This window comes from Hypanus sabinus, chromosome 10 (assembly GCF_030144855.1).
Source record: "Hypanus sabinus isolate sHypSab1 chromosome 10, sHypSab1.hap1, whole genome shotgun sequence".
NCBI classification, from domain to species: domain Eukaryota; kingdom Metazoa; phylum Chordata; class Chondrichthyes; order Myliobatiformes; family Dasyatidae; genus Hypanus; species Hypanus sabinus.
In genome coordinates this window covers 146103623-146129374 of record NC_082715.1, presented here as the reverse complement: position 1 = coordinate 146129374, position 25752 = coordinate 146103623, and the positions used below count along the sequence as shown (strand labels likewise).

Sequence of the window (25752 nt, the reverse complement as noted above, 5' to 3'; positions counted from 1 at the left end):
GTGGCTGACATCCAAATATCTGTTCAATCTGATAAGAAAATTAAAATAAACCAAAACTAGTACGAAAATATGAAAGCAATGTGCCAGTTGTAATCAAAGCTTTACAAAATTTGGATAGTTGAGGGAAACCATAACTGGTTATAGAAGCAGTATGAGAGTGATCTTTACCAGAGTTTCCAGATTCAACTCTCACCCAGTTAGTACATTCATATTAGTTTCCAGCTACACAGTTAAAGTCCAGTACCTGATAATATAGTGATCAGCGACTCATCCTTCACCAACACAGTCTGTTTCTTGGCATCCCTGGAATAAGAAGGAAACATGAAATACAACCTAGTTCCCAATTTGCACTCACTGAAAAACAAACGTTTTCCAGATCTGCAGTAACTCGACCCTCAGAGCTGTTCCAATCCCAAATTGCAAGCAATGCCAACAATATTTCTCCTCAACCATTTCCGGTCTAAGATATAGTACTGCCTTCTCATCCTTTTCCTACAGATTATTCCCATTTCTTTTAATAGATTTCACTCTTTGACACTGCTCTCTCTAAGCTGAATGGGTTGTGGCTGCACAGTAACTGAAATGCTCCTGCGTACATAGCCTTTGATGCCATGCAGTTAGATTTTTTTTAAATACAATTTTAATATAATTTTGAAATTATGTTAATATATGTCTAAAGATTTTGACCAACCCACAATATCAAGTAGCATTCATTAACTGTCCTTGACAATGTTTTAGAAGATTTGGCATCTCTTTATAAATTCCTTCAGAAAAATTGTTTAAATACAACTGAAGCACTGCAGTGTGCAAAAGCAAAAATTAACAAGTTATTGTCACGGTACTTGGCAATACCATTTACCGGAGTGACAAAGTGGAAGATCCGCTTGCGTCTACAAATTCTGTTGTTCATACTGAGCCTATTATTCAAATCATTCAAGTGTATAATATCTTGGATAATAGATTTACTGATGTTAAGAAAATGGCAAGCTTTTGACGTTGCTATTATAAATACTGCCAATTTTAAATTTGGAAAAGAGAATGTTGTGTGACTGACAAAAAGATGTTACAAACTATGAAAGTCTTGCCTCAGAAATATTGCAGCAATACTGTGATTTCAATTTGTAATTTCTGAGAAAGTTAAGACAAGTTTAATTAATGTGTTCACTTCCGCATTGAACTACGTGCTGAGAAGTGAAGAATTTCAAGAACTGTCAATTCTTGTTGATCATTGGACCATTAACAAACAGTGCTGACTGCAAATGTGGTTTCAGCCTTAAGAGTTCAACCAAATGTAAATCCAGAAACAGACAAGGAGTAGAAGATTTGGATAATCTAATGAATTTCAAGGTGCATCTTTCATCTGGATGCAAACTTAATCTGGACAATGGATTTGTAATAAAGACTGATGAGAAAAAGTTCATGAAACGTGAAAGATTTGCTTTGCTGCACAGAATTTCATTATATCCTTCATGTAACAAATAAATTCAAAAGTATGTGGTTTTTCAATTTTCATTCTAAATACTCATAGTATGCATATTTTCAAAAAAAAACATTTGAGATGCCACGCAGTTTTCAGGCCATATAAAAATTTGCTGCTCAGAGCAATGGCTGGTCCGCACAGCTATTAAAGAAATTAGAGGGAAAGTTGCTTTGATATATCGTCAATTTAAAAGTAAATTTCTCTGCTGTTGAAAAATAGACAGCAGATATATATCCGTGAAATGGATACAGCAGAGCATCAAACCCCGCCCCCCCACCAATGATCCAGATCACTCTAATCAGACTTTTGAAAAAAAAATTACACAATTTAAAATTAATGTTAAAACACATAAAATATTTCAAACTAAATTACTATTTCATAATAGATTAAACTTCAATGAATTATAACCAGAAACACACATTACCAATATGAAAGATAAGCAAAAAAAAATTCTAAAACCTGTCAATAATTTACTAAAAATGAAAAAAACAATATTGTGAGGCTGAAAAGTATTTAACCCCTTTGTAATTTTTACACCAACTTTCCTCAGCTGCAATATGGTATATTACCTTATCAATTCACCCAATTTATTGATGTATAAATTTGGAGGATCGCCTGAATAAATAGCAACTCTCTCTGTAAGGTCCAACGGTATGGTAGATTTTCAACAGAAAAAGCAAAATGAGGACAAAAGAGCATTCAAGACAAGTCAGGGAAATGATAACAGAGAAGCACAAATCTGGGGAAAGATACAAGACCACCTCAAAGACAGAGTTTAGTGCAGTCCAGTGTGAAAAAGTGGAAAAAAATATGAAACCCAGCCATACTGCCTAGGTCAGGCCGCCCTTCTAAACTTGGTCACCAAAGAATGATACTTGTAAGGGAGCCTACTGTGACCCCAACAGTTACTCTAAGTGTTCTGCAGAAGTCAGTGGCTGCAACTGAGGTCTGTAGACCTTGCACAAAAAGAGTATTTATGGAAGAGTGGCAAGGAAGAAGCCCTGGCTAAAAAGAAAAAAAACATCTTTGCCTGTAAAGACTTTGCAAAGTGCCACTTAGAAGACACTGCAAAGATATGGAAGATGTTCTTGTGGTCAGATGAGACAAAAGTGAAAGTTATCGGTACCTGTGGTGTAAATCTAATACTGCATATCAGCCCAGTAACATTATCCCTACTATAAAGTATGGTGGAGGTAGCATCATGCTAAGGAGATGATTTTCAGCAAAAGGGACTGGAAATCTGGTCAGGATTGATGTAAAGATGCATGTTGATAAATACAGAGTCTACCAGAAGGCTTAAACTGAGGAGGAAGTTTGCCTTTCAGCAGGACAACAACACAGACTGCCACAGCAACCATGAAATGGCTTCAAATGAAGAAAATTGATGCCCGAGAGGCCCAGTTAGAGTCCTGACCTTAACTCGATCAAACATCTCTGGCAAGACCTCAAGACTGCTGTCTACTGCCGCTCCCCATCTAACCCGGCACAGCTTGAGCAAGTTTGCAAGGAGGAATGGGCAAATCTTACTCAATTACACTGTGCAAAGCTAATAGAGGCTCACCCATAAATCTACTGGCTGTAGTAGCTGCAAGAGGTGGTTCAACTAAAACCTTTGAATTGGTGACATGTCGGTTATTAAAATCTTAGTTTACGTTTTACAATTTTCCCTGTTTTTTGTGCTCTAGTATGAAAATACAGCATGTGATAGACAATTTTTTTTAGTTAAATGCATCAAAATCCCTGACGGTAATACTCATTTACGTGAACGAAAGGTTTGTGGGCTGAATACTTCTACAAGTCATAGTGCAGGAGTGTGATGTAGTGTGATGGAGTGTGAGTCTTATCCCACCTGCAACTCACACAAATGGGCATTTTTCCAATCATTTTCCCCGTGTTGCACACTTACCAAACAGAGAGTGTAGCAGTAGCCATCAGAGCCATCACAAAGTGACTGGCACAATGCAACGTGGAGATGGGTGACTGGAGGAGTATGGCAGGCAGCAGACGTCGCCCACTTGCCGAAAATACAGACACCATCCGCTCCTCACAGGCAACGCTGACCAGGTCACTGCAAAAAAAAAATGAGGAATTATGATGAACCTGGCTGAAACTGCATCAACTAGTGATGACATCCACATCAACAGAGCTAGTGGAGCCTCCGACTGGCAGCCGTGCAGGGGCAGGGGGACCTGAGGTTTTGTAGGGAGAAAGAGAATAGTGAGCTAGTATCCAGGGACGAGAAGTCTGATGTGGCAGCAGGAAGAGGAAGATGAGAGCAGCAAATGCAATGAAAGGAAACAGAACAGAACAAAATAATTTAAAACAGAAGTGCTTTAAGGATCACAAGGATATCAAGAGCAATAAATACAATTTTTTTTTTTAGCAATTATGTTAAGGTTAAGTGGTCAGGAGAAATTCAAGGCTTCTGAATTGCTGAAGTAAAGAAAACTGAAAATAAGTTAAATGCCACACACATTTACGGAAGATACATTTGTCTTGCAGACAGTACTCTCAAGAAACTCAGCACCCTACAGGGCATAATGGGTAATCTGACTGGCATCCATCCATTACCCTGTAGATATTCTCTGTACCACCATTTCACAATGACTGCAACACATGCCATCTACATGCCTAGAGAGACTTGCAGCACGGAAACAGGTCCTTTGGTCCAAAGAGTCCACTTCAACCATTAATGACCCATTTTACACTAACTTCATACTTCCTAAATCCTTGATATCTACACCCAGGTAGAGGATTCAGCAGCAGATGAACACCACCGCCTAGTTTAAGTGACACTATCCTCAATTAACATGCATATATTCCCATACCTTCAAAATGGCCTCATTATAGGTTATCTATAATAGAAATTCCTCTTTGGTTTAATTAATCTAAGCCACAATTTTGGCTTTTAAGGTTCGCAATGACTCTATGGGGTCTGTGCATACCCCTAACGTTTATAGGTTTTGTTTTTGGTGTTGCTTCCCCAAATTTTTTTATTTAATTCTGTGAAACAACTTTAGCCTTAATTTAGAAATTATTTTTAATCTAACTTAAAACATTGTAGGGGCAAGCTCTACCAGTAAGACAGAGAACAATTCACCACCAACCTCTGGCAGTTTGGGGTGGGCAATATATGCTGACAACTACATCCTAAAAAGAAGGAACTACAACAATGTGCAATTAATTAGAACATAGAACAGTACAGCACAGGTCAAGTCTTTGGGCCATGATATTGTGTCCAACTCACGAAGCCAATGACTCCTAACATCGGACAACAAAAATGTTGCTTCCTGAATACTTTTGGGTGCATCTTACAATTTGGAGCTGCTGATCATGAAAGTCACCATGAAATTTCCCTATCACTTCACCTTTTTTGTTTTAAATCTCCTATATTTGTAACTTCAATTCATAATATAAGACAATGAAAACGTTGCCCGCAATGTAAGCTCAAAAGTTCCCTATCTTCTCCAGGCATACCTGGGCATGCTTAGGCAGGACGGATGCTGCATGCCAGAACAAGTTTTAGAAAGGTTGTAAATTTCCATGAAGGATTTTGATATTTCAGACAGATGTTTCCCAAAATAACTGATGCCAAGATTAAGAAAGGCTTTTTCACTGGTCCACAGATCAAACAGGTCATCAATGACAGGCAATTCGAGGAACTAGTGGAAACAGAGAAATCCATATGGAAGTCTTTCACGCATACTGTTGAAAATTTTCTTGGCACCCAAAGAACACCAAACTATGTGCAGCTGGTTGACATGTTCCAAAGCATAAAAAACCATGAAATGCCACATGTCACTAAAGATTCATTCCTATTTGGACTTTGTCCCTGTAAATCTTGGCGCTGTCAGGGGCCTGCATGGTGAAAGGTTTCACCATGACGTTGCAGTCATGGAGAAACAGTTATCAGGACAACCGAAATCTATCAATGCTGTCTGTTATTGTTGGACACTTAAGCAAGAAGCCTCAGACACTAAGTACAGATGAAAATCATCAACAAAATAGCTTTAGCTTAGTTGAACTACTGCAAAGCATCGGTACTGTTATGCAATTAAAGTATTGTTTCTCCAAATTCCTTCTTCCAAGTCGTCTGAAATTATACTTGTGTTCAGCTTCAAGTGGTCTACCATAAACAAAAAAAAATTCTGAGGAATCAACACTTTTGAAGAAATGTGTTGTATAGTGCAATTAATCTGGTCCCTTTTCTCTACACATTGACCATATCCTGAACTCAGTTATATTTATTAGAGAAATTCTTCAACGCTCCTATGCTATCTTCCTCAAGACTCCACTATTCTCTGTGTGATCACACATCTCCATTGTACTTTCCCCTTCTTACCTTTAATACTTGCTAACTAGTACTAGACATTTCGAGTGTGCAAAAAGATACTGGCCATTTATCTCTGCCCCAATTTTATAAACTATCAAATCTCTCCTCGGCATCTCTAGAGAAAACAGCCCTGGTTCATAGGCAAAAGACCTCAATCCAGAAAGCAGTTGAAAATGATCTGGCCCAATAAACTGCCCAAGGAACTCCTGTAGTTGCTTTGAAGCTATTGAAAATAGATCTATCATCAACTTTTATGTTTGGTATGATGAGATGGCCTTCTCATTCAACATCTATAATCCCATTGACTACAGTGGAGAGAAACTACTTCACCAGTGAAGTCTGGGACTGGGAATGAAATTAACAATCTATTTTACACATCAAGTGGAGCAGGAGGTATGAACTCCCTTCTACAAACCAGAATGAAGGCTAAATCTGTAATCTATGTTAACCAGAGACTGAAAAATACCACCAAAGATGAGTACAGAGAGTCAAGTTAGTCAAATTAGCTGAGTAAAGGCTTTTGTTTAAAGAATACCTGAACAGTGTTCTGAAACTAATTCTGGATACTGCAGGCCCAAGAAAATTATACTGGATTTTTCGAGTGAAGTATAACGTATGAGAAGTGAAATACTTTCCACCTGACCTACTAATAAAGTCCTACAGTTTCTGTCCCACATTAAAAGCCAACAATTAGTCTAAATGGTCTTATCCTTAGCATATCATGCATGAGTCTGCTGTCAACAGCTTGTGTTTTAATAGAGCCAAGCTCCAAAGGTCCAGGATTTGGACCCCACAGGACACACAATGCACTCTCACCTGAAACCTCTGTACCAAACTGACAAGTGTAGTTCAATATGCAAGAGAGTTTCTGTTCTTTTGGATTTTCTGCATATAGGTTGGTTAGTCATTATATGTCTATTTATATCACATCTGGAAAGTGACCGCACTAATTCCCATAATACATCAGAGCTGAAAGAAATCTAAGAAGAAATACCTAGAAAACTCAAGTTAGGTATAATTCTGTTGAATAATGGATGGTCACAGTAGTGATCACTGTGAATCATTGCCTGGAAACCCTAAGATGGCCATCTGTAGATCTGTAGATAGGATTTTAATAAATTGCAGCAGCTCAGCAAGTTTTCCTTGAAACCAATTTAATTTCTGAGAAACACTATTTAGTGGATCAGCTTTCTCTTCTAATATTTAAAGCGTGCATCTCAAAAGGCCAGTGTAAACAGTAAAATATTCATGAATAAATCACACCAATCCCAGAATCTTAGAGCACTAAGAGAGGTTTTTCATTCATGGTCCCAGCATTTCTGGCAAGGTGCTGATCAGAAAACATAAAGGTCTTTCCATTAAAAAACTTTAATCTTCCCCCTTTAAACTGAGTTGATATCATTCTTCCTCATTCACCACACAGCTATGTTTAAATGTTGTGTCTCAAATGAAGCATGTGCTAAACATACCAGGGGGTGAATGAGAACACAGACCAGCTGCATCTCTTCACAACTTGGAAGAGTACCAGTGTTTAAAGTTTATTTTTCTTACTGCAGTTCACTTCTATCTTTGCCCAGGGCCTGGCAGCAAGAATTTCTATTATGCACAAGAAAAATAGTTGCCCCATTTGAGGTTCACTTGGAACTGTTTTGAAAGAAATCATAGTTTAAGGATGTTTATTGTCATTAGGGAAAAAAAAATCATAAAGCTATTGGCTGCACTACTTGAGTCTTAATACTATTCTTCATTGTTTTTTCCTCCCTTGCACTATCTCCTGGAATGTGAGTGGGGTGAGTGAGAGTAAGCGTTCGGCACGGACTAGAAGGGCCGAGATGGCCTGTTTCCGTGCTGTAATTGTTATATGGCTGGAGGTGGGGGAGGTTATGACCATCAAACTGACAAAGTGACCTTTTTAAATACTTCTGTAAAACTGTATTAGCAACATGCAGCCAGTCACATTACATTAATTTAAAACTTTAAACTATAATTGCACCAAAACTGCATACCTTTAGCAGCCTACAAGAAAGTAAAGCAGAGGAGACTGCAGCAATTACTGTATTTAATTTAATTACTAAATCATATAAAAATTAATGGATCATACATACAAACCTCACACAGACATGAAGCTGATATACTACCGGTCTTAACACCATAGGTACAGATTGTATGCACCTCCATGATAAAATTAAAAGCTCAACTACTTTAGAGAACTACAAATTCTTCCCTCTTTCAGTTCCATGTACAAATTGAATGGATGACAAGATCAGGGATACACACAGTCATTCAGTTTCTCCCAGAATTAACACCCAGCAGTTCTGTAAATCAACTAAGAATTACCACCATCAGACCTTTTCTCAATACTCACCAGCTTCCAGCAGCAGCAAGGATTCGACTTGTCAGTAGTGTGTCCCACTCTTTGCCTTCTCTCATGCACTTTAGCCGGCTGAGCTTCCACCCTGTGACTGTTGGAACCTCATTTTCCACTTCTATGTACATGGCTGGCTCAGTGCTCACCTGGAGTTGAGCCAGGAGAACACACACACACACAAAGACAGAAAGAAGACATAAATTCTCTTAGACTGCCAACTTACGTAGATTTAAACATTGTTCTAAATTAACTTTGCATTCCCCCTTTTGACTTTTTGCAGTTATAATATATCCCAAAGACTGTTTATGGAGTTTGTAACAGGGTGGATGTTATATTCTTTATGGTAACACTCTACAAGACTAAAATATTTCTTGAGGATAAATAGACTAACAACGACACCACACCCTTCCACCTCCAGGAGGCTCCACTCCTCCAGAAAGTTCAGTATTTTGGTAAGCAGGGTATTCCCAAGGAGACTTTGGGAATTTAATGTTAACTCATGCCATTACTGCTTACACATCGTTCTTGTAAAGCCTTGCAAAGACCTGAAGGAGGATTAAGAAGCACTGTTCCCAGACAGTGCTACTTCTTACCTGTATGTTAAATGCTTTCTTTGGAGCCGGTGTTGGGAGTTTAAATACAATGACGGGGGCTGAGACTCGCGATACCTCTTTTTCTGTTGAGGGAGTAGGCTGAAATAGAAGTGTAATAATTAGTGCAACTTCATTCAGCACCTGACTTCTCACGACCCTTTATGTAAATGGTCAGTACAAACCAGTGGAAGGATGGTAATGGCACAGCCCTCATAGCATTGTCTTCATCCCAAGATCACAGAACTAGTCTTCAGCCAGTTCAGTTCACTTCAGATGACAGAAAACAGAGCCACAGACAGCACAAATTACAGCAAAGGTACGGAACCAGACAATTCATCTTCAGAATTAGCCGCATCTCCAGCCAGGTTGTTACGATACTGTTACGATTCCAGAATAAACCTGACACATGGAACAGGATTAATCTGATCTAGTTAATCACCATCTAGACAGTCCACTCAGTCATCAACAAAATAATGAAAGGTATCATCAACAGTGCTCAAAAGCACCACTCATTCTCCAGGAACCCACTCATCAATACACAGTCTGGATTTTGCCTGGATCGTATAATACAGAACTAATTGCAGACTTTGGCCCAAACTCAGTCAAAGAGCTGAATTCCAAAAGAGTTGAGAAGGAAGAACACTCTAATGAGTTAGGTCATTTTGCAACATTGCTGTTCGCGGTCACCCGTCCCAATCCCGCAGATCTCCTGAGCCTGTGCCCATGACCGCCATTTTCTGCTGCTTCAATACCGACCTTCCTTCCATTATGAGGTCAGAAATGATGGCATTCATTGATTACTGCACATTAAGTGACTCATCAATAAGTGAAGCAATATATGCCTTTGAGCAGCAAGACCTGAGCAACATTCAGGCCAAGTACAACTGTACGTTAGATATCCTATTGCTTTCAGTCATTAAATTCCACAACATCAACGTCCTGGGGGTGTCGCCATTGACCAGAAATTCAACCAAATTAGCTGCAACTGAAAGAATGCGATAGAGGCTAGCTACACACAGAAAATACTGGAGGAACTCAGCAGGCCAGGCAGCATCTATGGAAAAGAGTATAGTCAACATTTGGGCCAAGACCCTTCACCAGGACTGGAGAAAAAAAGATGAGGAGTCAAGAGTTAGAATGTGGGGGTAGGGCCTGATGAAGGGTCTCAGCCTGAAAAAACAACTATACTCTTTTTCCATAGTTGCTGCCTGGCCTACTGAGTTTCTCTAGCATTTTGTGTGTGTTGCTTGGATTTCCAGCATCTGCAGATGATTACAGACTGTATGATTACAGACTGTACTTCTGACTGCCTGTGATTTTCTCCTGACACCCCAGAGACTTTATCCCATCTGCAAGACACACTGGGAGGTATGGGAGAGGGGGAAGGTCACAGAATTCTCTTCACTGATCCAAAGGCTTCAGCTCCATAATACTCAAACAACTCCACATCACCCAGAACAAAGAAGCCCACCTGTCTAGGACTCCAAGTAAACATTCACCTCTCCAGCACTGGCACACAGTAGCTGCAAAGTATATCATTAATTTAACTTCAACAGCTCTCCCAACCCAGAACCACTCATTACTACTCGCTCCAAATCCGAGAACTCCCTAACCAACTGCAATTTGGGAGTGGTTTCACCAGATGGACGACAGTGGCTCAAGAAGGTGGCTCATCGCCATCTTCTCAAATTTATTAGGGACGGGCAAAAATTACTGGCTTGTCAGTGCCGCCAACTTAGCAAAAAGTATGACAAAGTTTGCTGTTCACAGGACATAGATATGACAATGTTGCAAAGAACATTAACAGCCAGAATATTGTATATACAGTGTAAAGTAAGCCACGATGAATGCATAACAGAGGTAATGAGCTCATAGTGGTCCAAGTATAAATGTTTTCTTACTTGATTTGTTTGATTAGTTTACCCAACAGAAGCTGCATAAAACCCACAAAGCAAGAAGATACAGTAGAATTATGCAACACCCTCTAGCTAAAGAAATTCCTCCTCATCTCTGCTCTAAAGAAACAGGCTTCTATTCAGAAGCTGTGCCTCCTGGTCTAAGACTTCCCCCACTATAGGAAACATCCTCTCCATGTCTAGTCTATCTAGGCCTTTCAATATTTGATAGGTTTCAAGATCACCCCTCCTCCCCATTCTTCTAAACTCCAGCAAGTACAGGCCCAGAGTCATCAAATGCTCATCCTACATCAATACTTTTATTTTGGACCATACACCAGCCCCACTTTTTAACATAATCTTTACTACATGTGCATTTAGAAAAACATAAAAGATACCCATGATTAAACTGCCATTTCAATTGCCTTACGAAATTTTGACATGGAGGTAAAGTCCTGGTTCCCATTTCTTTCACAACATACAAGCAGCAGATATGGATATTACTGTTCAAACCAAGCAAAAACAAAAAGGACTGAAAATTTAAATTTTTATCCTTCTTCAGGCTACTAATTACAAGTTACAGCAGCTGATGTGCTTTCTGTCTTCTTTCCACAGGAAGTACATGAAACAGGAGTATTCATAATAAGAAACTTACAAACCTGAACAGTGCAAGTAAAGCTTTGTTAAAATTTAACTTGGAGCTGAAGTTTGAACATTGTAGATACTGCCAGAAGATAAAATATGAAGATACACCTTTACAGTCAGCACTATCAGCACCTTGTCCTGTTACAGTTTTATTCAAAAAGTGTTTCCTTATTTTCCCTGAAGGCTGAAATTTATATGAAGAAATACTTCCTTAATACTAACAGCTCTGCACGTAAGGAGCCACATTTTATATGAAATTAAAAGTGGCTGTCAACGGGTTATATGGTTTTGGAGTATCACAGTTGAGCTCAGTTCTTTTGCCCAAAAGATACCTGTGCATTGTTTGGAAAAGATTACACCAGCAGATTTTCAACTCCATTAGGAAGGAACAATGAGGCCAAATGCAGCATTGCCACCAAACTTTGGCAACGACAGTTAGCATATAGACAAATACAGAGACGAAGAAACAGTAGTTATCCACATAAGAAAATTTACCGACACCTTTAGGACACCAGTTATTTCACCCATACCTGAGATGTTAAGGCTACAGGCATATGTTTAGTTTCTTTCCTTGGTCGACCTTTCTTTTTCTTTTCCACAACTTCTCCCTCGGTGTCATTCTTGCGCTTGGACAGTGCTGAGATTTTAGAAGCTGGAATCTTCTCTTCACTGTCACTGCTGCTCTCTTGAATTTCTCTAGCTTTGAAGTCTTTGGACAGGCCCAGCTCTTTACCCCTGGAAAGAAAACCACAGCGATTATAAGACCATATGATACAGGAGCAAAATTAAGCCACTCAGCCCCATCAAGTCTGGTCCGCCATTCCATCACAACTGACATATTATCCCTCTCAACTGTATTCCATTCCTCCTGAATCATTCCAGAATCTAGTGATTCCTGAAAGATCATTACTAATATCTCCACAATATCTCAAGAACCCCGGGTCCAGGTGACTTACCTACTTTCACAACTTTCAGCTTCCCATGCATTTTCTCCTTAGTAATAGCATCTACTCACTTCCCAACACACTCGCATTTCTGGCATACCGCTAGTATCTTTTGTAGTGAAGACTGATGCAAAATACTTATTAAGTTCTTCCTGCACTATCCCATTACCACCTCTCCAGCATCACTTTCCAGTGGGCTTATATAGATTCTCACTTCTCTTTTGCTCTTTATATCTATATTTGGAAAAACTTACGGTATCCTCTTCGATATTACTGGCGAGCTTACCTTCATATTTCATCTTTTCTCTCATGGTTTTTTTTTTAAGTTGCCATCTCTGTTGGTTCCCTTGTCAGTCATGGTTGTCTCATCTTGCTTTAAAATACCTTATTTTTAGGATGTATCTATTCTGTATCTTCCAAATTGCCCCCCAGAAACTCCTGCCCTTGCTGTTCTGTCGTCATCACTGATAGTGTCCCCTTCCAACCACCTTTGGCCAGCTCCTCTCTCACGCCTCTGTAATTCCCTTTACTCCACTGTAATGATGATACACTCGACTTTATCTTTACCCTCTCAAACTGTCGGATGAATTCTATCACATTATGAGCACTGCCTCCTTAGGGTTCCTTTACATTAAGCTCCCTAATCAAATCGGTTTTACTGCACAACACCCAATTCAGAATTGCCTTTCCCCTAGTGCGTTCAACAACAAGCTACTCTAGAAACCGTCCCTTAGGCACTCTGCAAATTCCCTCTCCTGGGATCCATCACCAACCTAATTTTCCCCAATCCACTGCATATTCAAATCTCCCATGACTACATTGCCTTTTTAGCCTTAACCTATTAACAATATGAGCCTTTCTCAATCACCTTGGATGAACAAATGAAGTCCCAATTGTTAACTGAAGCATGCCTTGAGAAAATATCCTCTTGAACTCCTTTTAAAACATCAAGAATAAATAAGATCACCTACAAATAACTTCGCAGAATGTGATTCCCCATAAAATATCTGTTTCCTTGTTATCAATGTTCCTGAGAAGTTACACATCTGGGAATATCTTATGGTGACATGTTGTTTCCAGTTAATTGATTGTAATATTTTGTCATTGGTCTGTTAAGTTAATCAAAATAGACTCAACTGACAGCCTCGTGTTTCCGTGCCCATACCTGTCCAAGTCACTCTGCCTGGCAACAGAAGAGATGGGAGTTGTTCCTGGAGTGGATTTGGATCGTTCAGTGAACCTAGAGTCTAGAGCTTTCATCGGCTCAATCCGTGAAGGAGAAGTCAAAAGTTGAGTGCTTGTAGGTAGAGCAGTAGGTGTACTAGTGACTGTAGGCCTGGGAAATAAAGACATGACTTTAATGAACAGTTGACTCTCCCACCTACTTCACATCTATAGTGTATCTGTAAACATCTGCAATATGCTCAACTACGCACAGGAGTCTGTCTCACATCACATCATTAAGTACAAGCTACCAGCATAGTCACCTCCACTATGACTGAATGCTTTTAAGTAGCAGTAATAAACACTAACTGCTTGCAATTTGGCAATGACTTTTGCTTTAATGGGGTAATAATACCACAAAATGGGGTATTTTATATGCTGTCGGAGATTTTAGGTTCATATGTTATTTTACTTTTTCTTATTCCTCAACTTGAACATGCAGACGCTCCAGTGATTTTGTTCACTTGGCTTATGTATAGCCTGCACACATGAACAAGCATATGGGAGACCGGCTGGATAAATTTTCCGGTTGCAAGTATCTTCTATCAGTTAGAAACTTGGTTTGCACCTCATTTCCAACTTACGAACTGTCTGGGTTATGAAGCGTTCACAGGAACAGAACCCTGTCGTAACCTTGGAAGAACCTATATTAATATACTGAGATATAACACAGGTATTGTGTAAATAACAACCCTTCATAATGAAGTCTTGATAATGAGCGTTTACAAGTTTGTCATTTGCAGCAACCTAAAACGAAACCTCATCCCAGTATAGTGACATGAAATACTAAAGGCAAAATAATAGTCAGGCTGAATTCCTACTCTGAGCCCAGAAATGCTCTGGAAAATTTAGAACTTTGATGCACATGAATAGAAATAATCCCATTTAAGAGTAAAAATTCTACTGTCTCATTAAATGTTTAAACAATTCAGAGCTTATGTCTCTATTACCAGCACTCTGCTTAATATCTTCCTTGGTAGCTTCATAAATAAAAAAAATACAGTACAAAGAGGGCCAAGATAGAATTTCTGACATGGACCCTATGTTTGATTTTTTTCCAGTATGAACGCAAAACTTTTTCTTATTCTTTAATTTCAAGGATTCCTTCGGGTCCACCTGTTCTGCATCACTGTCCTCCCAGAGTCAACATGTTGTGAACTTAATGCTATGAGCCCATGATTTTTTATGCTTGAGGACTGCATCCTTTCCATTCCTCGCCTGATGACAAGCAAACCATAACATGCAGAACCCTGGCTGCCTTCCAGTTCTAAATGAAGCAGAGAAAATGCAAAAGCCATGGCAGCATTCCAAACTTTGAATGAAGATGGCCATGTGTTCAGGCCCTTCTTCAAAGGTTTCAGCACCTAATCCATGCTGGCACTACAGAACAATATCGAGCATCTTCTTTTGGGGAAGATACTGGGCACATGTACAGGTAAACACCCATAATAAAGAAAAGCTGTTAAATTCTCCCTTTTGCTCTCTTGATACCTATCCTTACCTGCTCACTGCTTGCTGCGCCATTTGCATTGTTTACATTGGTTCCTGCTTTTACTTTCAACCCTGATCACGTATCAAGGGTACATAATCACAAAGTATTCAGGACATTAGCCTAAATATAAATGGAATTAATTTACAATTATTTTTAATTCTTGTACGTCTCAGCCCACCGACACAAAAACAATTTGGAGCCAAGACTTTGGCAATCTATTTGGGATGGACATTAATGTTGAAAATTAATTCCCATCATGGATCCTCACTGCAGACTCAGACTGGGAATGGTGGCTGAGGAAGTAAATTATCTGTATGGTATTCCTCACTCCCCTAACCCAGTATTTCAAACATCAGACAGCAGCAAGAACTTAAGTGTTTTGGATCAGTCAGCTCTGCTAATACCAAATTGGAGAAGTAAGCTTGATTGAAAGATTAAGCAGCTACACCTATTTGTGGAGCAAAGCAGGAGCCTGATGAAATGTGATTAACAGCATGCAGAGAATGATAAACTCAATGACCTACATGTGGTTCAAGCTGATTGAGTTAATTAAATGGAAGAATAATTCCACAGAACCTGGGACCTCCACAGGCAATTTCTCGTTGATTCCTCTCAACGAAAGCCTCGGATTAATATTCTCAACCATAATTTGTGATTAATATAAGAAAACACAGGAATATAGAAACTGAAACTACCTATAGAAACTACCTAAAAATGTATTTAGTTAGACTGTCAAGGAAAAAAGTGCCTATACATGTGGCTGATGAAGAAACTTCATTAGTCTATATTGGCAATATAAATGTGATAAGCAAAATAAACTATTATGAATACATGGAGCAATCTGTTCAGGTGAGGTCACTTGGTTGTGATTATACATTCAGTGGCATCTTTATTAGTTACACCTGTACACCTGCTCATTAATGCAAATATCTAATCAACCAATCATGTGGCAGCAACTCAATGCATAAAAGCATAGCGGTGCAGTTGGTTTACAGAGCAAACATCATGGCAGTCAAGTGAATGGACAGTAAATCCTGAAGATGGCAGTAATGCAACAATCTGGATGCCAACTGCTGTAAAAACTCAAGGAAGACAGACCAAACATCAGAATAGGAAAGAAATGTGATCTAAGTGATTTTGAGCCACAGACTGATTGTTGGTGCCAGACAAGGTGGTTTGAGTATCTCAGGAACTGCTGATCTCCCGGGATTTTCATACACAACAGTTTACAGAGAATCGTGCAAACACAAAAACAACAAATGAATGGCAATTCTGTGGGTGAAAATGCCTTGATCAGAGAAAAAAGACCAGACTGTCTCAAGCTGACAGGGATGCCACAGTAACTCAAATAACCATGCCTCACAACAGTGCTGTGCAGAGGAGCATCTCAATGCACAGTGCATTGAACCTTGAAGTGCATAGGCTAAAGCAACAGAAGACCACACCAGATTCCACTCCTGTAACTAAAAAAGTGGCCACAGAGAGTTTATCAATTTCATGGGGATAACAGCAAAAATTGCTAATGTCATTCCACTCTTTAAGAAGGGAGTGAGGCAAAAGAAAGAAAATTACAAGACAGATAGCTTGGCTTCAATGATTGAAAAGATGTTGAAATCCATTATTAAGGATGAGGTTTTGGAGTACATGGAGGCACATGATAAAATAGGCCAAAGTCTGTGAGGTTTTAAAAAGAGGAAATTTTATCTGACAAATCTGTTGGAATTCTTTTGAGGAAATAACAGGCAGCATAGACAAAGGAGAGTCAGGGGATGTTGTTCATTTAGATTTTCAGAAGGCCTCTGACAAGTGAGGCTGCTTAACAAGATAAGAGCATATGATACTACAGGAAATGTACTAGCATGGATAGCTGATTGGCAGGATGCAAAGAGTGGGAATAAAGGAAGCCTTTTCTGGTTGGCTGCCAGCGACCACTGGTCTGCTACAGGGACCTGTAGTATTGGGACCTCTTCTATTCATGTTATATGGCACTGAATTGGACGAAAGAATTAATGGCCAAGTTTGCGGACAAATCAAAGATAGGCGGAGGGACAGGTAGTGTTGAGGAAGCAGGAACTCTGCAGAAAGACAGACAGATGAGGAGAATGGACAAAGAACACAGCTCTTTTGTCTCTTCCTCTCTCCTCCTCCTCCTGTGCCTGTTGTCGTCGTTTTGGAGACGTACTTGCCTCTCCTCCTCTCTCTCTCCTTCTCTCATCTTTTTTTGTCCTGACTCTTTGATCCTGGAGTTGTGCGGCCCTGGCCTCATCCGATTCTTGTTCTCTTCCTCTCCTTGAGACTTCCCAACGACATTTGGCTTCATCTCCTGACCATAATGTCCCCCCTCTTTCCACATGGCATAATTAGGCTGACCATATTTTTTTTACCCTAATGCTGGATGGAAGATATAAAGCAGTAATACCAAAGGAAACTAATTATTCTCGATGAAGTGGTTGGCGCTCTCCTAAATGGACGTGATATAGTCACCGCTGTCTTTTGACTGCAGCAAAGGGTTTTATGGATGTCTCAAAGTACATGATTATGGGTTATGGGATGTTATGTCATGCTTAAATTTACAGAAGATCCGATGTTCAGTTTTTGAATCTAGTGAAGACTTTTATACATTGTGGGGACCATTTTTGAGTTATTTTCAAAACCTTTGATTTGTTGTAAAAGTACAGATGGCGGGTAATATTTTATGATAAGGGGTTTTTTTTCCTGCTTTTCCTAACAGCTCCTACTTTGGTAGTGGGTTTAGATTTTTTTCTGTATAACAATATTATATTTCAATATTACTGTTTAAGTTATATGAATACAGGGTTTTGTGACTATAACTATTTTTAATACAGTATATTTGGTACTAGTTTTTTTTTTAATTTATAATATATCTTGTACTCAGTTTCTGCAAAAAGGAATACAAATAAAAATATTGAAAGAGAAGTACAATGTTACAGTAAGATTGAATGATCTTTTATTGATGGGTGGCAGTTAGATCTGTCCCAATCCTGTATATGCTGGTGATCAGCAGTATGTGACCGCTTGAAATTGAGCTGCCCTGCCCTTTTTGCTCCAGTTGGTGTCGCTGCTGAGGTTGGCCGTGCACATGCGTTGTGGTGTGGCGTCCCGATTTCCATGATGGCGGATCGGCTCTCAGGTGAAAGTGGGGCTGTTGATTTTGGCGAATGAACAATTTTATACCAATATATGACCCTGAACTTTGCCTACATTCTGTAAGTTAGTGCATTTTAAGTCGATTTAGCCGAAAATAGTGCCACTGTAATGCACCATTTGGAGGTCACAAACAGACAGACAGAGCATGAGTTTTAGTAGTATATAGATCTAGTGGGTAATGCTGCCATCTAGTGGAACTCTGAACAATTCTAATAAAAGAAATCAAAACCACATTTGGTTGAATATTGTAGCTTCAGGTTTCAGTTTGGGTGGTGGAAGACAGATGCACATCATGTAATAATAACATGTTGTCACTCCCACTGAGAACACTCCACCTGGAAACAAACAGACTGACAAAACAACTGACCCATAATAAAAATGATCACTTGAAGTTCAAAGTAATTTTTTTTTAATCAAACTACTTACATGTCACCATATACAAACCTGAGATTTGTTTGTTGCGGGCATACTCAGTAAATCCAAGGAAGACTGCACCCAACAGGGTGGACAAAACAACAATCAAAAGACAACTAACTATGCTAAGTATTAAAGAGAGGAAAAAAACAAATAAATAAGAGATGAAGAATCCTTGGTTGTGGGAGCAATTCAGTGATGGGGGAGGACAAGTGAAGTTGAATGAAGTTATCCCCACTAGTTCGAGAGTTTGAAAGCTGAAGGATAATAAATGTTCTCGTGGGTCCAAAGGCTTCTGTACCTTCTTCCTGATGGCAGCAGCAAGTAGAGAGCATGAACAGGGTGTCGAAGTCCTTTGTGATGGATGCCTCTCACCCACAACAGTGCTCCATGTGGATGGAGGGGGCAGGCTTTACCCATGACAAACTGGGCCATATCCACCACTTCTATTAGGATTTTCTATTTTAGGGCATTGGCATTTCCATACTGAGCGGTGATGCAACCTGTCAATATACTTTCCACCACACAACTATGGGAGTTTGTCAAAGTATTAGATGACATCTTCGCAAATGTTTAAGGAAGTCGAGGCGTTGCCATGCTTTCTTCAAAATTGTACCTATATGTTGGGCTCAGGACAAGTCCTCTAAAATGATAACACCAAGGAATTTAAAGTTGCTGACCCTCCACACACACCAGATCTTCCTCCTCTGGAAGTCAATCATCAGCTCCTTGGTCTTCCTGGCATTGAGTGAGAGGTGGTTGTTGTGGTACCATTCAACCAGATTTTTGATCTCTGTTCTATAAGCTGGTTCATCTCCAACTTTGATTCAGCCTACAACATTGGTGTCATCAGCAAATGTAAACACAGCACTGGAACTATGCTTATCCTCACAGTCTTAAGTGTAAAGCGAGTAGAGCAGGGGGCTAAGCACACATCCTCAGAAGGCAGAGTTAGATAGAGCTCTTAAAGATAGTGGAGTCAAGGGATATGGGGAGAAGGCAGGAACAGGGTACTGACTGTGGATGATCAGTCATAATCACAGTGAATGGCTGTGCTGGCCCGAAGGGCCGAATGGCCTACTCCTGCGCCTATTGTCCATTGTCTTTGCTGATGGAGATTGTTACTAATCTGAACTGACTGGGTCTGCAAATGAGAAAATCAAGGATCCAATTGCCCAAGAAGGTATTCAGGGCAAAGTCTGAAGCTTATTGATTAGTTTTGAAATGATGATAATATTGAATGCCAAGCTGTAGTCGACAAAGAACATCCTACTGTCTGCACTTTTGCTGTCCAGATGTTCCATAGTTAAATAAAGAGCTAATGAAATGCCATCTACTCTGGACCAGTTGTGATGGTAGGAAAATTGGAGTATATCCAAGTCACTTCTCAGACTGGAGTTGATGTATTTCATCACCAACCTCTCAAAACACTTCATCACAGTGGATGTAAGTGCTACTGGATTATAGTCACTGAGGCAGGATACCACATTCTTCTTAGGCTTGAGGACTTTTTGAAGCAGGTGGGTACTTCAAACTGCCAAAGCAAGAGGTTAAAGATATCAGTGAACACTCCAGCCAGTTCATTAGCACAGGTCCAGTACTCAACCAAGTACCCCAACTAGACCGGATACCATGGGTTCACTGTCATGCATCTTTCATTGATTCAAGTTCAGTTGGAATTGCCGATTTGCCCTGAGGTGGCTTTTGAGAGATCGTACCGGGACCTCTTGTATCTTATTTGGTTGCCAAACCTGAATGACTCTGATCTTGCTTTTGCCAGATTACAAATCTCCTGATTCATCTGTGGCTTCTGATTGGAGAAGACTAGGAATGATTTTATGGGGACACACTTGTCTATGACAACTGTGGTGTGTTCATTCACATCCACTGATGAGCCCTTGAACATAGCCTCATCCACTGACTTGAAGCAATCCTGTTGCCGCTCCTCTGCCTCCTGTGACCACCTCTTTGTTGACCTTATCTCTGAAGCCTTGCTCTTTAACCTCTGCCTGTACGCAGGTAGGAGAAGGACAGCCAAGTGATCAGATTTCCTGAAATGTGGTCTGGGCATGGAACAGTAGGCATTCATTATTGTAGTATAGCAGTAGTCTACTATGTTGGGATCTCTGGATCCCAAAGTGGCCACCTCTTCCTCAATCTTCATCTTCTTCAACTTCTGTTCTTCGCTCTGGTGCTAAAGATTATTTGCTGATGTTAATTGGGCAGAGATTTCTTCAATCATGCCTGGCTGAAGTCTCCAACTTTGATTTAAAATGTGTCAGTGTGGACTGTTCGTTGTTTGGTGATGGCAGCATATAGAAATGCCTGATTTCATTTGGCCAATAGTGGTCTGTAACCTGCAGTCAGGATCACGGAGGAGAATTCACTTGATAAATAGAAAGGTCGGCATTTGACCGTTAGGTGATCCAGGTCGGGAGGAACAGGAGTATGACAAAACCGCCTTATCAAAACACCACAGAGAGTTTATCATGAAATACACCTTTTTGCTTTTTTTGAATCAGCAATTTGGTCCATCCTACGTATAGAGATGCCTTGATTATCAAATCTGCCGTACTGAGAGTAAGCCACATAATACAACAATTTCTTATTTCCCTTCGATACAGCAAACTTGCCTTCACATCCTCAATCTTATTCCCATTTGCTAACAAGATGCTGAGTAAAGGGGACGCATCCCTCTGCTTTTCAGTCTGTTTAGAGTTCCCTGCCTCACTTCCGGCCATGGCAGTGAACCTTCATCCACTTGGAGGTGCCCTACCTACCTGCTTGCGAGTTAAGACTGCCGAGCCCTTCAGAAGATCTTGAAATCTGTAGTTAATCAGTTCAAAATTACGTTGCTTAAATGGGAATTATAGTACATGCTGAAGATTGTAGTGACAGTAATTCAAGAGAGATATATTTAGAAGCTTTGTAAGCAGCCCGCAGAACATCGCCATGGTTCACCAGCACCATCTTGGTCACAGACTTAACAAATGATTGAGAAACCTGGGGTATTTCCCGATTAAAATTGAGTCAGGTTAATTATCAGTTAGCTCATGGAAAATCATTTTGCATGGTGACAGTTCAGTTTCATTTGTTCAGGCAGAGCTTGTTTCTGTTCATTGATTCCTCTTGCCACTCTAACAAATGTAACTGAAAAGATCAATTATAAATATATTTATGCATGTGTTTCTGAATTTGAACCCAGACCCTGGATAGTTGCACAATGCCCCCTTTCCTCTCACTTTTTTAATACTGTACCATTCATTCCCTTGCCCTTTACCTCAGCTTCGTCTCTTTTTATGATTGTACCTTTCACCTCCAACTTCACCTCTCACTGCAGAACAGCCTTACTGAACATCCACAAGAGATGCAAAGCCTGTCCTTTTATCTCCCCCTTCCCACCTCCAGGTTCCGAGGTGAAATAGTGAGGCATTTTATTCACTGTATTCACGGCGCATCATGCAAAATGGGGAGTCTAGAAAGACACGCTTTGAAGAAAACACCGATTTATTCTTTTGTTCTCCTGTCAACAAATCTCTTCACTCTACTCTCTGTTCCCCAATTTCCATACATGCTTCAGTAGAAATTAAGTTCCAGAAAGACCAGCTAATCTTTTTCCACAATGAATATACAACCTTTAAGACTCCAAATTCAACAAATTTAGATAAAGATGCTGAAATTCCACTTCACACTTACTGAGTCATGTTTTGTTTTTTCCCTTGTCCCATAACCACAGTCTTTCTTCTTACACCATCTTTCTTTTATTCATAGATTAATGGAGGCAGGCTCTTCAACTGTTCATGGCAACCAAGATTCTGAGCTGGTACTATTTGCCTGCCTTTAGTATCCCTCACAACCCTCCTATCCACATACCAATGTTAATGTATGTGCCTCAATCACTTCCTCTGGTAGCTCATCCCATATACCCTCCTGGTGAAAAGGTTGCAAATCAGCTTCCTATTAAATCTCTGGATCTAATCTCATGCCCTCTAGTCCTCAACCCTAGGAAAAAGAATGAGTGCATTTAACCCTATCTATGCCCCTCACAATTTTACACATCTCTGAAAGGTCATTCCTCATTCTCCAACACTCCAATGAATGAAGCCTCTCTCCATAACTCATTCAGTTTCTCCAGTTTGTCACCTTTACCTTTTTGTCCTCTCACCCCACTGTTGAAACCTTAATGGCTTCCTTCCTCCCACAGATGTTGCCTGACCTGTTATTTTCTTACTTTCTATTTCAGTTCTGCAGTACAGTTGTTGTTTCTCTGTTGAAGTGAAAGAGGCTTTCTTCGGTTCCCTTTTGTTGCTTTAGTACTGTCTCGCTGCCAATAGGTGGCAATGTCGCTCCACTAAAACCACAAGAGTTCACTGCACCTGCTTTACTCCTTCCTCCAAGTGGGGGAGGGGAAGCATCTTTTGTTCTGTACTTTTTGCAGAAACCTACGCCTGCAAACTCAAATCAAACAAATCTGTTTTGATTTTGCTCGGCACCAATCAAATATCCAATAAGGAATTGAACAAACATTCTCACACTTGAATTTGCACTGCATCTGAACAAACTGGGTTATAAACGACAGCATTCTGCTCAGCGGCAGATGAGAAGTGGGTTTAATGTCCATGTACGTTTGCACCAATATTCAAATCAAGTTGTACTTAGCACTGTGCACCTTACCCGTCTTTGCTGGGGATGTCTTCTGGTGGCTTTGCAGTGACTGGTGTGGGGTCCTGAGATAGTTTAGCAGAGACAGATTTGGCAGCATTAGAGTCGGAGGAAGGCTGTTGCTGGCTGATCTGTGAAGGCAGCACTGACCCTGGAAGTGCCCCTGTGATGGGGACACTATTAAAAAAAGCAGTTGAAAAATCCCTAATAATAAAAAGAAAAATAAGTAAGCTATGAAAGAAGCCATTTCATGGTATTACTAGATTCTTACACCATTGCTCTTAGACCACAAGATATAGGAGCAGAATTATTTCATTTGGCCTATTGAGTCTGCTCTGCCATTCAATTGTGGCTTTTTTTTGCCATTCAATCATGGCCCTTTTTTCTCCCCCCAATAATCATTCTCCTGTCTTCTCCCTGTAACCTTTAACCCTTTACCAGTCAAGAATCTGTCAATCTTTGCCTTAATGCACCCAGTGATTTGGCCTCCACTGTCCTCTGTAGCAAAGAATTCTAAAGTTTCACCAGCCTACGGCTGAAAAAAAAAACACCTCCTCGTCTCATTTCTAAAGGAACTGTCCCATTATTCTGTGCTCTCAGATCCTGGACTTTCCTACTAAGGGCAAAGCCTCTCCATATCCACTCTATCCTGCCTTTTTAATATTTACTAGCTTTCAATGAGATCTCCTCATTCTTCCAAATTCCCTTGAGTGCAAGACTAGAAACATCAAACTTCTCATGGAACAGTACAGCACATGACAGGCCCTTTGGCCCACAATGTTATGCCAACCTTTTAACATACCGCAGGAACAATCTAACCCTTCCGTCCCACAGATATCCCTGGTTTACTTTCATCCACATGCCAATCTAAGAGTCTCTTGAAAGTCCTTAATGTCTCAGCTTCTAACACCTCACCCAGCAATATGTTTCATGTGCTTACCACAACCTACGTAAAACACCTACCTCTGACATTCCCCTATACCTTCCTCCAATCACTATCAAAGTATGTCCTATTGTATTAGCCATTGCCACGCTGGGAAAAAAAGCCACTGGCTGTTCACCCAATCTATGCTTCCTATCATCTTACATACCTCTGTCAAGTTACCTCCGATCCTTCTTTGTTCCAAACAAAAAAGCTCAAACTTGCTCACCCTTTCCTCATAAGACATGCTCTGTAATCCAGGCAGTATCATGGTAAATCTACTGCATCCTCTTTAAAGATGCCATACCCTTCCTACAATGAGGTGACCAAAACGAAGTACGATACTCCAAACGTGGTACAGTTTTATAGAGTTGCAACATTACCTCACAGCCCTTGAATGAGCTCAGTTCTCTGGTGATTGAAGGCCAATACACCATACACCTTCTTAACCACCCTGTCAACTTGCAGGCATCTTTGAGGGATCTACTGTATGGAATACATGCTCTCCTTGAGAATTAACCATTGCATTAAAGTCACTCAAGTGAAAACAATTTTGTGGAATTCAGGAGATGCACACAACACTATAACCAACCTCTATGAAGCTGGGCAACAGTGCACAATCGCAATCTTACAGACACACCGAGTCACACAAAGCAACCCCAACAAGGAGGAGTATTAGGAGCATGCAAGTTCTGGCTGGGACAGTTCATACAATCTCACATCACTTAGGACATAAAGGCAAGAGTCTACAATGAATAAGTCCACTGGAGTATGCAGAGTGACAGGGATAGAACACTTCATGATAGGTATTAATTTGTTACTGCTAGACATACTGTACTTTATCGTGAGTTGGGAGGGCTGAACAAGTTACTGCTTCTGTTTGGTTCTCTGCTAATCCAAAAGTTCCTCACCACTAGCAGCTATAATCAAGTTAAACCATTATCTGGATGGTTCAAGACTCAGACCACCCCAGTTTCTCAAAACTCTACATTCACAAGGCATAGAACTTTACAAACATCTCACAATATTCAGATATGGGATGGGTAGTAACATACAAGTGGGAGACTATGATTGGCACCAACATCAAAGTGTTTTTAAATCACATTCTGTTCACTAACACCTCAACTAATCCTTTAACCACATCGTCAGACAGGAGGTCACCAATGATAGAAACATGACCAGGTTAGGCACATAAATATGTGTACCCTTTGGCAAGTGATTCACCTCTTTTCTTCTTAACGTCCACTATCTGCAAAGAACATGTCAGATGTGTAAACTGCCCAGAATAATGTAGCAGCTGGACAAAGCAGCTCAATTGATTTAGACCCACCCAGCTAAAACTTTGCTCCCTCCACCACTGGCATATCAAAGCTGCACTGAGCATGGCATTCACAATGCACAGCAGCAAACGATCAGAGCTTCTCCAAATTCTCCAACCCAAGCCTTCTATTGCTGGATGCCAAATGGTTCACAGCGCCTATCACCAATTCTTCACCACTGCTGGTCTAACTACTATGATTTCCAGTTGAAAAGCACAGCCCAAATCGTTAAACTTAGATGACAGGAAGTGACCACCCACTCAATGATGTGGTGACATTTACTGTAGGCCTTG

General features: G+C 40.2%; 1 protein-coding gene across 1 annotated transcript in view; it reads right to left on the bottom strand.

The window, feature by feature from the left end:
- Positions 1-25752, bottom strand: part of LOC132401206 (protein HIRA) — a 139969-nt gene that overhangs the window by 15836 nt on the left and 98381 nt on the right. Inside the window, exons 14-20 of the mRNA XM_059983193.1 lie at positions 23231-23422; positions 13424-13594; positions 11845-12049; positions 8775-8873; positions 8179-8327; positions 3387-3548; positions 245-303 (exon numbers count right to left, since the gene is read on the bottom strand). Coding sequence (XP_059839176.1) covers positions 245-303; positions 3387-3548; positions 8179-8327; positions 8775-8873; positions 11845-12049; positions 13424-13594; positions 23231-23422 — 1037 coding nt within the window. The remainder of the gene's footprint in view (positions 1-244; positions 304-3386; positions 3549-8178; positions 8328-8774; positions 8874-11844; positions 12050-13423; positions 13595-23230; positions 23423-25752) is intronic.